Here is a 17,322-nt window from a genome sequence, read left to right as displayed (position 1 = left end):
ATACCTTTCCTGAATGACATTAGTTTTGTCCAAGCTGCATCAGGTGTCACAGCAGGCTAACCTTAGACTCATTGGATCCAAATCCATTGACTGGGCAAAGCTCCCGCTGCCTAATTCACAGGCAAATAAAAATCACGCATTAGAAGCTTTGGACTAGGAATTTGTTCTTAATGGTTTCTCTACTCTAATTCTGAGTTCTGACAACTCCCTGTTCTTTCCCAAACTCAGATGAGAGAAAAGGATAGGTTATTGGAGTGTGTCTGTTTATCGTTGGTTGATTTTTATGATCTTGCATCCTGGCTTTATAAGCCGCCCACCCCACAATGCATCTCTCAGGACTAGGTTTTCCTAAAAGAATTCCACTACTATAGTGTTCCTTTCTCCGAAACTATACCTTATATTAAACCTTTAATAGAATAAGTGGAAGTGTGGCCAGTAGAAGACTGTTCTGAGACAAGTGCTTCAAACTGTTTTTGGCCTTCTTGTGAATCAACAGCAAAAGAAATAGGATAAAGGCTGAACTTGGACATGTCTTTTAGTGGTTTTTGGTTACTTTCTGGCCGCAGTTTACACAGCTAAAATGTAGTCTAGGACACCTTTACACAGATTCATTTGTAAACATATTTACTGTACTTTAGAGACATTACTGTGGATTTCTGTTATACACTCAGATAAACCACCAATATGGAGCTCCAAGAAGAAATGGACATAGGACAGAAAAGAACAGTGATTTGGCCCAAAATCAGGATTATCCCTCCTAAATATTTACCTGTCGCTTGCTCTCTCCTAAAGGGCAACCCACCTTATTTGACTGCAAATTCCTGTCCTAATGTGTTTTACACCCCCCACCTCCTATAGAATGTAAACTCAAATTGTTCCCGTAAGTTTTTTGTAATTGTCCTATTTATAGTTAAATCCCCCTCTCATAATATACTACGGAATCTGTTGGCGCTATATAAATGGCAATAATTAATATATGGTGCAGGTGTCCTGGTTGATTATCATATTGACTACATGCGATTTGCACATACTACAGGGCAGCACTTTCCTTATGTTGCTCAATTTGTATCTCTCCTATTGTGGGATATGCAGTGGTCCTTTATTGATGCTGCATACCAATTAGAGCAGAGGTCCTCAAACTCCGGCCCCCCAGATGCTGCTGAACTACAACTCCCATGATTCTATGGCTATGTAATTCAAAGAATCATGGGAGTTGTAGTTCAGCCACAGTTTGAGGACCCCTGACTTCGAGTAAACCAGCCTATTGGTCCATGGTATTTAAGAATAATTTTCAGTACATCACTCCAAGTAATCCCACCAATCAGGGGTTGGACCACCATGGGTGGCAGAGGAAGCACAGCACTCTACCACCAGAGCAATCACCTTAAAAAACAGTGCATTGCTGGCAGGTGCCTGCTCTACTGCTGTCTTCTCGGTGCCTGTGAAGTGGATGGCAAAAGAACTGCTGGACTCTCTTGAGATTGTCTAGTTCACTTGCACACCATATAATGATGCTGGAAGCCTGAACGTGATGCACAGAGCTCCAGGAAGCTGGAAAATCAGAGTGACCCCAGCAGCTACACACTGTACCCTAGGTATAATATTCCACTCCAGCTCTCAAGATAAGAAAAGGGATTCCGCTGCATCTCACTGTAAAGAGGAGGGAGTCGACCAAAAAAAAAAATAAAAAAAAATATTGAGGTTGCGCCTCATACAAGGCATCTATAGTAAGCGTCCAGCACTTTACATGCAATAAAGCTAGAAAACCTGGCACTTCTATTAACCTGTATAATCCCATGCAAGTAACATGCTTAGTGGTGACTGCATTTAGGACCAGTGGACACAAGAAGCCATTAAGGAATCATTTTCATTAAAGGTACAGCAAACTTGCCATCTGTGTTGCAGCCTACCCACTGCATTCAGCAGGAAATCCAGTTCATTGGTTTAACTTTAACAGTGCATCTATGGAAACTACTATAGGAAAATATGGGCAGTATGCTACTTTAAGAACAGTGGGTGGCTGACTATACATGATCAAAAGCTATTTTTTTTAAACTTAATTTAAGCTCTCCAGATAAGAAAAACTAAAAGTCAAACAAAGTCATTTTTGTTTATTTTGAAAAGAATCTCCAGTGGTTCTTTTGACAGGGATTTCACCCTCTGCATACCTCTATAGAAAAAAAGGTCACAGTCGAGACAGATTTACAGTCGCATTCACACATACAAAAATTTCTTTACATTTTAGAAATTATTTGGCAATTTGATATGAATGACCCGTTTTCTTCGTCTATTGCCGTCGCCCCAAACATTGGAAAAAATATAACAGAACCCCCCCCCCCCCCCAAAAAAAAAAAAAGTGTGTACAGAAACTTATTTACAGTCAAAATACTTCAAAGTGCTTTAGAATAGTGATTGTGTTTCTTTAGATATATGTACAAACTGCCTATACAAAATATGTACAGGTGGATTCACTATACATAGAGCACAAAAGGTTATTTGCTTGGATATGGCTTCATATGGAAAGTGCTTTATACAGTACTTGGCCTGTGAGGAAAGGATTTTGCTAATACTGACCAGAAAAATAAAAAAAAATAAAGTTAGGGGGGGCATGAGATTGGATGGTAACCATATCAAGAGCTGAACAATGTTAAATATATACAAGAGGTTCCTGTTGTAGGCAATATCCATTTTCAAGATCTGCAAAGTCTTCTCTTAATGTCCATCCATGAATTTAGGAGGGCAGGTGGTGTTCAGTCACTGGCGTGGTTACCATACAGGAACAATCCTGATGAAGCCGTGTAGACTGAAGGAAGATGGTGAATGCCAACCAAAAGTCCATGCTCAGGAAAGATCATCATCTGTATTTACAACAGATATCTAATGATCAGAAAAGGAAAAGTTAAAGGAAGCTTTGAAAGGGTCTTATAATTAATACACGTTATCGTACCAAAGCTGCGCTTTTTTACCAGACACTGTTCCAGAAATAAACTTGTTATTTCTACATCTACAATAGTCATGACACTCAAATTATTCTGATCATACTGGATCCACTGGAGATCTTTATTAATAAGCCATATACAATTCTGACTATCATGCGCGAAGCCTCTTTACATATGAAGCTGTACATATAAAATGGCTCTTATTTGATACTTACTGCTGGATACGTGTGCCCAATGTTTGCTCCATGCCGTCCAATATCTATTGTAAGATCCTCTTCCGTTGTCTTTAGGTATACTGGATTGTCAAAGTTCATACTTTTCATATTCTTTCTTTGCCAGTTTCGCCACATGAGGTATCCTCCCATGGCTGCCATAACTATTAACACTTCAAAAAATTTAGAGTCATTACAGGGACCCTTCAACACAGATGCATTGCTCCCACATGGTTACATTTCAGGAGTGCACCAGTCGTTAAACACTAAAGGGTCAGGAACACAAACCTATTTCTGACCCTATAGTGTTAAAACCATTATGTGCCCGCCTCCCTAAATATAGCAATATCTTACTTGCAGTCAAGTCTGCAGCTGCTGGCTCTGCCCCTGACCTGCCAGCTTGGCTGACATAAGAAGTGATTCTCAGTCAATCACAATGCTTTCCCATGGGATTGGCCAAGAGGCATATCAGGGGCACACAAGCCAAACAGCCCTAGCCAATCATCTCAGATGAATTGAATTAATGCATCTCTGAGGAAAGTTCAGTGTGTCCGTGCAGAGTGCGGAGACCATGAATGGCAGAGTTGCACACTGCTGCTAGAGGTGCTTTCTGAGTCAGTGCTGCAGTTTGAGGAGTGGTCAGTAGAGGTATCTCTATCTAGGCTGTAATGCAAACATTGCATTTTCTCTGAATAGACCGTGTTTACTGCAAAAAGCCTGAAGTAAATTATATTCACCAGAATACAATAAACTGTAGCTGTTCTGGTGACTATAGTGTCCCTTTAAGTTCTATGGTTCATAGGAATTCATGCACATTTGAAACTTCATATAATGGAGGGATAGTTTTCAGAGCAGAGCTTAATTGTGCAAATTATCCATTAGTTTAGCAAATGTATCAAGTAGAATATAGAATAGTCACCAAAAAAAAAACTTAAAAAAAAAAACTATGGGACACAGTATTGCTCTATAATCTATGTCATAATGGTCTATAGCAGCGGTTCCTAAACGGTGTTTCGCAGCACCCCGTGCTTGCCACCTTTTTTTATGCTACCATTTATAGCTCTACAATGTCCATACGGCTGTCAAGGGTGGCGTATTATGCTAGCATATGATAAACGTTTTGACCACTTGTGTAAGGTGTACTACTCACTATCGCTATGCCTCTAATTTATTGCAGCACACCGTCCTGCAAGAATCAGTGCTCAGCTATTAGTTATTCTCTACAGCTTTTTAGGCTTATTCTATAGAATTACTTGTGCATATTTCTTGCCTACCTAATATACTACCATTTAACAACATACACCATGTCCTTCTATCTTACTTTAGAGATGTGCTTATTTCTAGGTTATCGCGTTACCGGAAACTACATGTCAAGTCCCTGTAAACTTTGCAAGGTCTATTATGTCATCCTTGTTATTCATATTCACAGCAAAAATAATGTGTAAAAAGAAAACTATAGAAAAAGTTAGTCTCTGGAAGCAGCTGTGTACTTACAAAGAGGTAGGATAGCCCATGCAGCAGAGGAGCTCTGATTTGCTGGATCAGCCTCATACACAGAGGAGCTGGCATTACTTTCTACAACAAAAAACACAAACACTAGTGTTATAACCAAATGCAGAACAGTTTCCATTATTAGATGTTCTGAATACACAGGGCACAAACTTAAATTTTTTTGTAATTTTTTTTATTTTATTATTTTATTTTTATTTATTTTTTTAAAAATATAGCTTTACCTCTGCCAGACCGTATTACTTGTTTTAGATGCGTCAAGAGCGGTCCTGCAAGATTTTCACTAACTATATGCGTTTTTCTTTTTACTATAAACAAAACCAAACAATAGGGATGTGCATGGGTAAAAATTTCAGTTTGGTTCGGGACTTTGGGAATTCCCTAACCCTGACCCCTAATCCTACTAGGGGTAGGGTTAGATTCCTGTCCTTTCCCTTAAAAATGCCCTCCTTTTGTTTTGCCACTTTTCAGAAATCTAAAGAACTTCGGATTCTTCTGAATGTCCAAATTGCCGAATTGCCAAAATTCAGACATTTAAATTCGTACCAACACGAATTGCACATGTCTAGCAAACAATGGTAAACCGATTTAGAACGGAAAGCAACATTGGTAAAAGATACTATTATTTTGACCGAGCTCGAGTACTCCAGACTAGTATCTCCGTTAAGTATGCTTCCATCAGGGATCCTGGAGCACGTCAGACTGGGATCTCTGATGCCTTTTTCCATCCTGGACCAGGCTACTGTGTGTAAAGCCCTGGAAACCATTTTCATCAGCAGATTATATCCCTTTCCCCAAACACAAGACAACACTTGGTGAAGGTTAAAAGAGCCACTAACTTGAATACACATAGCACACATTTATGCCCCCAACAGCCTCATTTACATTCAATAGGGAATGGAGCACTACAGTATAAGGAAGGGTGGGGCCAGACAAAAGGAAGGGCTGATGGGAGATTGAGGAGGGAAAGGACAGCTAGTTTAAACTGGTCTGGCAGTGACCATGGGACAATAGGATAATGCCCTGCTGGGGAAACAATAGGTCAGGAAAAAGGGGGGGGGGGGGTAGGGAAGGCACAGACAAGAAATACATTCAACATACCCTGCACCAACACTGGGCAACGGGTCACCAAAACACAATAGGAATCTGGGAACCCCCACATAGAGTCTAACTTCCATCTCCAGTGATGGAGACTACCGTCAATTATATAAAAAAAAATAAATAAAAAAAAGTCAGACATCAGAACAGGAGAGCTTATGTTTGGTATTAGAGAGACTACTACCAGAGACTTTAAAAGGTCAGTTTTAGTTGTCCTCATAAAGTCCCAATTTATACAAAGTGCTCTTAAATTGCATACAGCCAGCACAAAAAGTCTAGCATGTTGGAGAACATATTGATCTGTTATGACTTGCACTTTGAGAAAACATCTTGCCGGATACCATGTGAGAGAAGGGTCACTGTAAGGGAATTCACCAACTAAATGCCAGGTACAAAGTAGCACCTGCACAATGCCTAGAGGTATTTTTCTGGACCTTCTTCCATGAAAGCAGTTCTAAAAGTTAGCATAGCAATGTCTTCATCTCCTGAATGTTGCCTAATTTGAATGGAACTCCCACCTTTAAATTCACAGAACCCCACCAGTAAGTACTTGTTCAGTTGGTTTACTTTGGCCCCTGAAGCTACTGCTGCTTACCACTTCCAAGTGGTACTCAGCTTTTGGGAAAGTCTGCGAATGTTTAAACAATTGGTTCCATTAGATATAGTAGATACCTAGAGAGTGGGAACTTCTCTGGCAAACTTATAAACTGTGCAGACAAATAAACTCCCAGTGATGGGATGAATAGTAATACAGAATATTATTTAGTAAAGAGTGAAATTCACTTAATACAGGGTGTGTCAGTAACTAGTGTGAGAGAGGTATTAAAGATTCTGCTCCTTTAAGAGAAAGTATCCCTACACTTTCCTGTAAGGTAAAAATCTATAGAAATGTCTAAGAAGCGCAAAAAAAAAAAAAAAAAAAAAATACAATCTTGTCACATAGATAATAAGCATGTTAAACATTTTATTACTCTTATTAAAGTCTAAAAATATATTGGATTACAATTGCATAAAACAGTACTTGGTAATATCAATGCTGGATTTGGTGTGCACACTTCTATAAAATATATCAAAAAGAAAGGGATGTATAATATATTATAAAAAATATATGGTAAATAATATTGAGCATACAAAATATTGAAAAATATATATTTTTTAAAAAATATAAAAAAATATGCAAAAGAACCATAATAATAACAAAAAAATAAAAGTCCAACCTTATATTGTAGCCGTCCAGACAGCAAGGAGCTGAAACTGCTTCTAAAAATCATCTCAGCATACAATTTCATCTAGCTTTCTGCCTATACAGCCACAGGAAGATGCAAGCTACATAGTATCATTAATAGAGGGCTGTCTGCTACAATATAAGGTTGTCTCTTTCATTCCTCGGGTTCCATTAGATATGGCTTTGATTTCAGTGCGCTTTGAAGAATTACAGAAGTCAGATGTTGTCCCATGATGAATGCAAAATATTTTTTTGACACTGAGTCACTAAAAGTGGAATATGTCTCAGCTGCCATCTCGTTGCAAATAAACAAGTAATTTCTACAGCTCAACCTCTAGTGAAACAGTTAACAGTCACAAAGAACAGAGCAAGTATGATAAAACATATCAGATGATGGATGGTAGATTAGTTGTGGCAATGCACCATGAACACCTTTGGTTTGGAATCTGGATTTTTTGTTAACTGAAAATGCTAATTTTTATGTATGTTTAAACATTAGTTCCCTGCTTTCCTTTAATTGTACAGCTGTGCAGGGGCCAAATGGCAGCACTTTAGAATAGTGATGGGCAACATTTAGCATAAAAGCTGTTCAGTTTTTGTTTCCCATGAATATAGAACACTGGTATGCTACGAGGATTCTATGAGAAGGCTAAGCTGTGTCATCCCCATACATACTGGCTTTACAAAAAAATAAAATACAATTTATCATTTGTCTGACAAGCTTCTATATATAGGCTGTGTCATCCTTTCATCCTCAAACTGGAAATATGAGTTGTATTGTGAACTTACCACCAACATGTGGTTTAATGGGGAGAATTCCGATGGGTATATCAGTATTGTCCATACTACCTTTAAAGACAGACATAAATATATAAGTGTTGTCACTTACGACAAGGCATACAGTCATGAATATGTTATACAAGATGTACAGCACAAACAAAAGTCTTCAAAGTCAAGAATGGAAAAAAGTTATACACTAGGCAAGATTAAAATTGTGAATGGATATGCAAGACAAGGTACACAAAACAAAAAGCCACAGCAAAGTTGAGCTGTACAAATATGTATTTTGTTGGAGAAGAACCGAAAATGTAATTAACACAATGATAACTGGCAACCTGATAACGCTGCAGGTTTTACAGAGAAGCGTAGAGGAGATTTCCATGCAGAAGAACTATTCCTAATTATACACTTTTTCTGAAGAAAGTGAAGGAAAATATAAATAAAGACACGAAAATTGATATGTAGTCCCCCTAAAGATTCAGTTGCAGAAGCACTCCATACCTCATGTGATTACTAAATAACACCAAAGCTTTGCTGCTAGACTCCTATTGGATTATAAAGTGCCTTGAAGACCTTTCAGATTACTCTGCTGAGCAGAAAGTGTACTTGTAGCAAACTGACAAATCTGGAATCATTAGCATTAAATTACCATTAGGCATTTTGTTCATTGTGCAAGACATTTATATTAAATCAGGTATAAATGACAGAGGCAAGCAATTAAAAGACCAAGTCTTTATTCATAATTTTTATAGCCACAACTGGCAAAGTAATAGTGTACCACGAGTCTCCTGATTTTGTCCCACTGTTAAGTGTCAAATAATTCAAAAACTGTCTCATATGGGCACCTGCACCACAGCCCTTGTTCATATATCACTAAAGTAGAATTTCCTGTTCTGCATTTGCAATAGCCAATTTTGTTAAGGTTTGCATGGACATTATTGGCTGTGTGTCAACTGGCATTCTTAGTCAATGAATTTCATCCATAGTCTAACAGAGCGGATATCACTAATGCGAGGGGGAGGGGGGGAAACTTTCACTGTACAAATGTTTGGTCATTAGGGTAATCCTCCACAGAAATAGATATTACGCAACAGTGGACCACCACCAGGAGACTTGTGGCACCATAACCACTACAGTGCACAGTAGTGGTGATATTGCTTGGAGTAGCCCATTAACCATTTCACTACTTAACAAGTGTATACACTATTCCCCAGAAACCTGTATTAGACTTGGACAAATACTTGAAAAGGCAATTTCTTAATCTGCAGCTAAACAAACGGATGTGTCTGGGATTTATCAGTGGAGTCTTAATTAAATACGACCCCACAGGTAAATCCCAGACCGTTTTGTTCAGCCACAGATTTAAAAGGCATTTGATTCAGTCACACCAGCAGTAATGAGTTTGTACACAAGTCTAGCCAATTCAAAATGTATTCTTTTATCGTAGTACCAATATAATCTGCAATGTTATCAGAGTACCAGCTTTGTTGAGATCCCCTGAAGTAGCCCTCCAGCGAGGGTTCTACAGGTCTGCACCTTTACGGTGTACAGTTCACTGTGGATGCTCCCTTTTTTTTATTGGGGTAGTCCCCAAAATATTGGGACAAACAAAAGAAAACTGTTCCGCAGAGCGACTGACCCGTGCGTGCTGCATTTGAAACTCCACTATCGCCTCCTGCTGCTCGCGCAAAGACAGCCCACACTTTCTGCAGCAGCTCTGATATATCTGGGTATACACCGTGGCATCACAAGGGCCACCCAGAACTGTCTCAACTCCCATTAAGCCAAGTTCCCAGAGGAGATCACCCAGCTAGTCATGCTAGAGCACTTTTTCAATGTGCTCCCCAACGAGAAGGGGACGACGCATTTGTATGTCATCCATATCAACTTTCGATGCCATTGACTGTGCCTACCATGGTGACCACAGGTAAGGAGGAATCAGGGTTTGATTCCATACAGGAACCCTGACAAACAGCTACCACATGCAAGGAAGGCAGCAGGCGCGCAAATGACCCACTCCCAACGTGGGAAGGTAGTGACGACAAACAATACAGGACTCTTTAGAGGCCCTGTAATTGTAATGAGTCCACTTGAAATCCTTTAACTCTGATCAATTGGAGGGAAGTCTGGTGCAGAGCCACTGACCCGTGCGTGCTGCAGCTGAAACTCCACTATTGCCTGCTGCTGCTCAAACAGCCTCTTCAGCATGTACAAGGTGGAGTTCCACCTTGTGGGCACATTGCATATGAGGCAGTGAGCGGGAAGGCCAAAGTTACACTGCAGCGCAGACAGGCGAGCAGCAGCAGGGTGAGAATGCCGAAAGTGCGCACAGCCGCTACAGTAAATGTCACATCCTGTTCCAAGTTGCGGATCAGTCTGGTGATGGCTTCTGGTATCCAGTACTCTTTACTAAAGCTGCATCAGGGTCCTGGTAAGTGGCCGCACAAATGCTGGTTCTCAACACCAGGGTGCGTGCAGTTACCCTGCACCAGACCCTGCTAATCCATCCCACACTGTGACTCCTAACTTCTACATCAGGCATACTGGGTCCCGGTCGTCCAACCGCTGCCCAGACAGTGTCTGGGTCCCGGTCACCGGACTGCGAAAGGCTCGTAAATCTCTTATGGTTCTTTTGATCGCTTCAACTGTTACTTGGATAACTGTGGGAATTCTAAAGATAATACAGGCCGACTAGCGCTAGGGGACGTCCTCTCCGCTTTTGCACCCTGCTCCCTCTTCTGCTGTGCAGGTGCCTCTGTGCGACCAGCGCCTCTTCCTCCAAACTGCACACATCACTCGCATGACCTTGATTCCATGTGGGGTATAGGACCTAATCAGCCTCCACCCACTCCTCAACCCTGCCCTCCTTGCCGGTATGCACACTGCAGAAAGCCACAGCAGTTGGCACCTGTGTTTTTCCAGCATGTAAAGTCTGCAAAGGACATCTGGAAATTGTTTTAGAATTTCGTCCAGGCAACAGTTTTCCCTATAAACTGACCTCTCAGTTTGACTTGTGAGGGTATTGCCCCAGAATTACAATATTGTTTAAGTACCTCTTAGCTATTGATAACTGGTTTAAATACAGCAGCATGTTATCTGGTATTTTCTAGTGTAGAAAATATCTGTTTATCACTTAGATCTGTGTAACAAGTGTTGTAGGTGTGAAACAATATAACAAGTGACCGATTTAGTAAATTCGAATCAAAGTTCCATTTGCAAAAAGAAAAATTCTCGCCCATCTTCTGTGGGTTATTGCATTTCTAAGATTTAGACTTATTGTATCACACTAGCCATGCACAGGTAGATTGTCTGGCACATTGTTTTGGCGTTTGGTTTTTAACTTTGTAGTTGTGTCTTTACACAACTATAGAAATGTATATTAATGCTTCTGTATATGAAGTGATCACAACACTTATTTGTCACTTTAAAACAAAAATAAAAATCAGGCTAAACAAGAATTTGTAATTAACAATATGATATCTAAAAAGCACATGAAAGGATGCTGTACGATTTAAAAAAAATAAAATAAATAAATAAATAAATAAAAGCACACTATATGAAGGTCCTGTTCACTAGAGTGTGTAGTCATGAATGTAACCAGTAAAAAACTTCTTGTTTACAGCCACTGGTTGGCCCATACATATTTTTAAAACATGTTTAATTTTGTTATAGCTTGACTTGTAGTCTTGTTTTTAACTTGTCTAAGTGTCATACAAAAATATGTATTATAGTGTGTTTTCATTGATTATTGAATTTTAATGGTCTAAGATAATTAACATGTCAACAGGCAAACGTAACCCGAATGATTTGTCTCAGTCTTGCCTTCTATACTACCTGAACTATAGGCAACATTTATTTGTCTTTAGACTTTCTTGAGAAGCGGTAACTAGCCAGTGTTGCACACATACACCAGATATGAAGTGCACACCCCAAATGTACTATTTAGCACCCAGAAAATCAGAATGTTTACAACTGTGCTGTAAGCGCACTATTAGGCGCTTCGATTTGACTCTCAGATATGAAGAGCAGGCCCCAAAATGTACTATTTAGCAGTTTAGCAGCAAAACAATTAGAAAGTTTACAACTGCGCTGTAAGCACACTATTTGACGCTTCTATTTGACTCTCTGGTATGAAGTGCACCCCACTAATGTACTAGTTTGCAGAATTCTTTCCCAAGCTGTCCCTCACAGCGGCAGCATCCTCTCCCTACACTAATAAGACCTCATGTGCGTGCGGCGCTACGCGACTCCAGCTTATATAGAGAGACTGGGTCACATTCTGCACTGGCCAATCACAGCCATGCCATTAGTAGGCATGGCTGTGATGGCTTCAAGGGCACACGAGTCAAACGCTTGTTGATTGGCTGCCCTGCAGCCTTTCAAAATGAGCCATTAAATCGAACACCGAACTCCAACCCGAACAGAGTGATATGTCAGTGTTCAGGTCCGGGGTCCAAAAACCGGAATGTTCGGTACGAACCCGAACTTTACAGTCCAGGTTTGCTCAACTCTAGATATAGGAAGAAAAACAACCAATGTGCATTATCTTTCAGTTGTGAACTTCAATCTGTATTCTGGTCATTTTAGTATCCCTGTTTATACTAGTCGGTCTCACTCTGTGTGTGCCCTCCCAAGTCATAGATTGGGACTTATGTCCTTAGTCATTTCCTTTTTTGTCTGTCATTTTATGTACCTTCGAGTAAATTATCACTGCATTTGCAGAAGGGAGCATAGGCAATGAACTGCACATAAGGAGCAGACCAGCAGCTCAGTTCACTGGGCCACCTGAGAACCCGGTTGGTGCCCCTCACATGCAAAAAGAATTTGATGTGTGCTGTGAGGTTGTGTGCACGGTGATGGCGGTCTATTTAAAAAATAAAAAATATTTCTACACCCAACTGACTTTGCAGAATCACTGAATTAAATAAGTATTAGTGTTCGGCAATATCTAACATTAAGACTTGCATCAACTGAAAACCTAGAAAGCACATGCCTCTAGTCTAGTGGAGGGCTGACAGCAAAAGCTTTCAGTCTGCCATTTGTCAGATACAGCAATATTTACATTTGTCTGTTTATATTGATCAGCAAGCCTGCTCAAAGAACACTGCATTAAATGGGACACTGCAGACCGCTAAAGTACTACAGCAAAAAAATAATAATAGAATAGGGACTGACACCTAAAACCTTTATTACACCCCCTGGCTTTCAAGCAGACAACAGGTCCTTTTACTTTGTTGTTTAACTGAATAGAGACAATTGCTCAGAGCATAAGCTTTGCAAAGACTTCTCATTGAGCCGCTTCGGGAAGTCTGATTGGACAGCTACAGAAAGTGTGGGCGGGGTTAGAAGAGGAGGGCTTGCAAAGGAAGCAGATGAGAACTGCAGGTTTTGCAAGTTTTTTTTTATATACCCCCAGTGGAAAAACAAATTAAAATACATGCAAGCTTTGATATGGGGTATTTCTTCTAGACCATGATTATTTTGTATTTGGGCAGTGGAGTGTAAATTAACTTCTAATTTAGTGCAGAGCTGAAAGGACAATTTACCCTAGTAACAAGAGAGCATACCTTTTCTACAGCTCCGGCCATCAATTAATTCCAACCCACTAGGACACACACAGGTATACTTTGCCGATCGATCATTTATCTGTGGGGCAGGTAAACACAGATATTCACAGCCTCCATTTTGTAGTCTCTCATTGCACCAGTTTTTACCTGTTGATAACATTTTAGAAAATAAATTCCCACATTAAAGTGACAGTCTTGTCAGGTACAATAGGCGTAAACAAACATACGAGTGTGCGTTTCGTCTACACATTGTAGTAGTACTTTTACAGATTGCTTATTGCTTTATTCTCTGGGATCCTGGAACCCGTTCCCATTTCACTTCGCCACGGGGTCATTAAATAGCATCAAAATGAGTGTTCTGCATCAAACTACACTGAACATATTTATAGAAGCAACACTTGTTTTTGCCCCCATTTTTCATGAGCTGAACTTTTTCTATGTACACAAAATACCCATTTCTCTCAAATATTCACAAATCTGTGTTAGTGAGTGTGGCGAAACCGACCTCACCACGTGTCCTTGGAGGGGGCCGCTTGCCCGCCTCTTGCCTTTGGACTATGGCCCTGGGAGATTGGGCCCTTTTACAAAATGTATTCGGCCCTAACAGAGTGCATGTCACTCATTCTGGCCCTTTAAACACAGTGGGGCCATTCGGTACTTTCCTTGTGTGAGCAGTGATACCCCCAGATAGCTATGCCATGGAGCCTATTCATATAATGAAAGACTATGGGAAAGACTTTGGCTCCATGGCAATTAAACTGTATTTGTGTGGTCTGCGTGCCATTCACCCAATAATGTGCACGCAGACCTGAGCTATCTGGGGATATGTTACATGTCTGTGTTTAATGTATAAAAAGTAACTTTATATATTTTAAAACATAATCCTGTATTTAGGTTCCCACATGTGTAATGGAGTTTTGTCTTTGACCTGGGAGATAATTGGATTACTTCTCCAATTATCTCCAGGGCAGAAGGGAGGAAGCCAGGATGCATTGTGGGGATGTTTTACTTTTACTGTTTGAGCCAGATTAAAATACTGCCAGCCAGGGGGAACAAAAGATACTTTTACTAACTTTCGAACCCCTGGTCTGATTCATGCCATTTTTTAATATGTTGTTCCCCTGAATGGATTGATTGTGGATATGTATTTTTATGTGAATGTGATGTATGGTTTTAAAGTTACAGAGTATGTGTGGAAACTGTATTTTTACTGTATGTAATAAATTATGTTAACTGCTTATCTGAGGGGAGGGGATGTGTGGGTTGTACTGTTACTTGATTGGTTATTTGATGCCTCCCCCTGGGTGTGTCCTGTATGTGCACAACCGTAATAAAAACCAGGCTGGGTGTGCCAGGACCTGAGATTCTGCTTGACCCTCAAACCGATGTGTTGTCTCGTTTTTGGGGGAATTGGATTGTATGCTGGCTGCCAGGAGTGTAAGCTGATTGTATGCTTTTCCTGTTCAGCTGATTCCAGGGTTCGTGTGTTTCCAGTTCGGGAGTTTCCAGAATTCGTACAGTTAGCAGTTCGGGAGATTGGTGATTGCTGTAGCTGCTGGTCTACGGAAAAGGGTGATATCGCCTAAACTGGGTTTTATCCTCTTGTAAGTGAAATGGTCCGTTACAGTGAGCACTTCTTTGCTGAGAATCCATCCACCTCACAGGTGTGGCAAATCAAGATGCTGATGAGACCGCATGATTATTGCACAGGTGTGCCTTAGGCTGGCCACACTAAGTGTCCACTAAAATGTGCAGTTTTATCACAACACAATGCCACAGATGTCGCAAGTTTTGAGGGAGCGTGCAATTGGCATGCTGACTGCAGGAATGTCCACCAGAGCGGTTACCCTTGAATTGAATGAAATGCCTTTGGAGATTGCTTATGGTAGAGAAATGAACAGAATTTGGCAGTACATCCAACCGGCCTCACAACCGCAGAGCACATGTAGCCACACCAGCCCAGGACCTCTACATCTAGCATCTTCACCTCCAAGATAGTCAGACCAGCCACACAGACAGCTTCTGCAACAATCTGTTTGTCTAACCAAAGAATTATCTACACAAACCATGAAACCATTTCAGGAAAGCGCTCATTTGCATACTAGGCGTCCTCATCTGTGTCTCAACCTTCATCCACAACCATCACATCATGTTGCAGCATGATAATGCACGGCCCCATGTTTCAAGGATCTGTACACAATTCCAGGAAGCTGAAAACATCCCAGTTCTTGCATGGCCAGCATACTCAGACATGTCACCCATTGAGCATGTTTGGGATGCTCTGGATTGGTGTATACAACAGAGTGTTCCAGGTCCTGCCAATATCCAGCAACTTCGCACAGACATTGAAGAGGAGTGGACCAACATTCCACATTGGTGGACCAACATTCTACAGGCCACAATCAACAACCTGATCAACTCTATGCAAAGGAGAAGTGTTGCACTGCGTGAGGCAAATGGTGGTCACAGCTGGTACTGACTGGTTTCCAGACCCCCAAATACAGTAAAACTGCACATTTTAGAGTGGCCATCCTAAGGCACACCTGTGCATTAATCACGCTGTCTTGATATGCCACACCTGTGCGATGCATGGATTATCTCGGCAAAGGAAAAGTGCTCACCAACACAGATTTGTGAATATTTGAGAGAAATCAGCCTTGTGTACATAGAAAAATTCTTAGATCTTTGAGTTCAGCTCATAAAAAATGGGTGCAAAAACAAGTGTTGCATTTATAAATTTTGTTCAGTGTAGTTCCAGAACATGGCTTGTAGTAACAAGTAGTGTCATGGCTGAAGGAACAGGCATCAATGATTTTTGTAGACCTATATAGATTTCCAATGTTACACATGTGGCATTTGTCACAAACCAGAAGAGTATAGACAATTTATCTTTGTTATTTACAGCCCCACCTTAGCATTGCAAGATGCTGGAAGTTCTTGCAAAATAGGAGGACTTCCAGCATCGTTCACAGAGTCAAACGCTGTGGATCTGTAGGAAGCATCTCTAGTGACTGGTAGACAGGGACTAGAGGCATTAACGGGACAGTGACAGTGCACCCACACCACTTCAATGAGGGGGAAGTGGCCAGGGTGCCTAGTGTCCTATTAAGCAGTCATTTCTCTGCATGGACATGTATTTGACAAAGTGATCAGAAGCAGAGATGTTCCGACTTCAATGTTTGTGTTTCCAACTGACAAAAATCTCAACTTTTATTTTTGAATATTTTTTAAATATAGTTTAGCCAGGTTCTCTCTCGCTTTTTAAACACTTTTCTTAATGCCTGCATTTTACACTTGACAGCTTTTCAGCTTAGTGTTCCCTCTGTTTCGCTATACAGAACCCACCCCCCAAAACGGATATTAACAAGCCCTAGTTCATATGTAAACTGCAGTGTTTAAAGTTCTTAGAGAGGTTAGCCATCAAGAAACATTTAGATACTACAAATTATGCAGAATTCACTGCTATAGCAATATTTCCCATGTAAATACCTACATTTGTAATTTTGTAGCATCAGAACTTATATTGTGCATTGCTTACCAGAGGGCTGAACCAGTTCATGATATACAATAATATCTTGTGCATCATTTAAGTTGTTCACGAGTGTTGCCAGTTCTTGTCCAGTAAATTTATTTGCACCGTAGATAGCTTCGTTTTCTCCATCTATCCAATAAACCCGATCCTATGTGAGATTTAAGTATAATTGACTTGTCTTCCTTTTAAAGTTTGAGGTTCAGTTTTAAGTACAAGAGAAATGAATCCTACCTCAAATATAGTAAGTGCCAGTGGATGCGCAAGGAACTCTGGAGACTTCAAAATTATTCTGCGATCTAGGCCATTCATGTCAACACTACAGAGCATGTGCATCTTGGAATCAAGCCAATACAGTCGGCTTTTTATCAAATCTGAAGAATAAAATTTCATGATTAAGATTCAGGAAGAGTTCAGGTAAATTTGTGGCATTTTTAAATAATTCACTATATGAAGTCTTGTG

The 17,322-nt window shown here is 40.4% G+C and overlaps 1 protein-coding gene across 2 annotated transcripts in view; it reads right to left on the bottom strand.

Annotated features, from left to right (window-relative positions):
• Positions 1–2,010: 2,010 nt before the first annotated feature.
• The window catches only part of VLDLR (very low density lipoprotein receptor), a 90,330-nt gene continuing 75,018 nt past the window's right edge, over positions 2,011–17,322 (bottom strand). The window contains exons 13-19 of one of the 2 annotated variants that reach the window (XM_063455084.1): positions 17,094–17,233; positions 16,869–17,010; positions 13,331–13,477; positions 7,773–7,832; positions 4,646–4,726; positions 3,155–3,324; positions 2,012–2,877 (exon numbers count right to left, since the gene is read on the bottom strand). In XM_063455084.1, coding sequence (XP_063311154.1) covers positions 2,842–2,877; positions 3,155–3,324; positions 4,646–4,726; positions 7,773–7,832; positions 13,331–13,477; positions 16,869–17,010; positions 17,094–17,233 — 776 coding nt within the window. In that variant the 3' untranslated portion in view covers positions 2,012–2,841. Of the gene's footprint in view, positions 2,878–3,154; positions 3,325–4,645; positions 4,727–7,772; positions 7,833–13,330; positions 13,478–16,868; positions 17,011–17,093; positions 17,234–17,322 lie in introns of both variants that reach the window. The other variant, XM_063455085.1, reaches the window with a different exon arrangement.

The sequence above is a fragment of the Pelobates fuscus genome, chromosome 5, assembly GCF_036172605.1.
Source record: "Pelobates fuscus isolate aPelFus1 chromosome 5, aPelFus1.pri, whole genome shotgun sequence".
NCBI classification, from domain to species: domain Eukaryota; kingdom Metazoa; phylum Chordata; class Amphibia; order Anura; family Pelobatidae; genus Pelobates; species Pelobates fuscus.
This window is presented reverse-complemented; position numbering and strand designations above follow the sequence as displayed.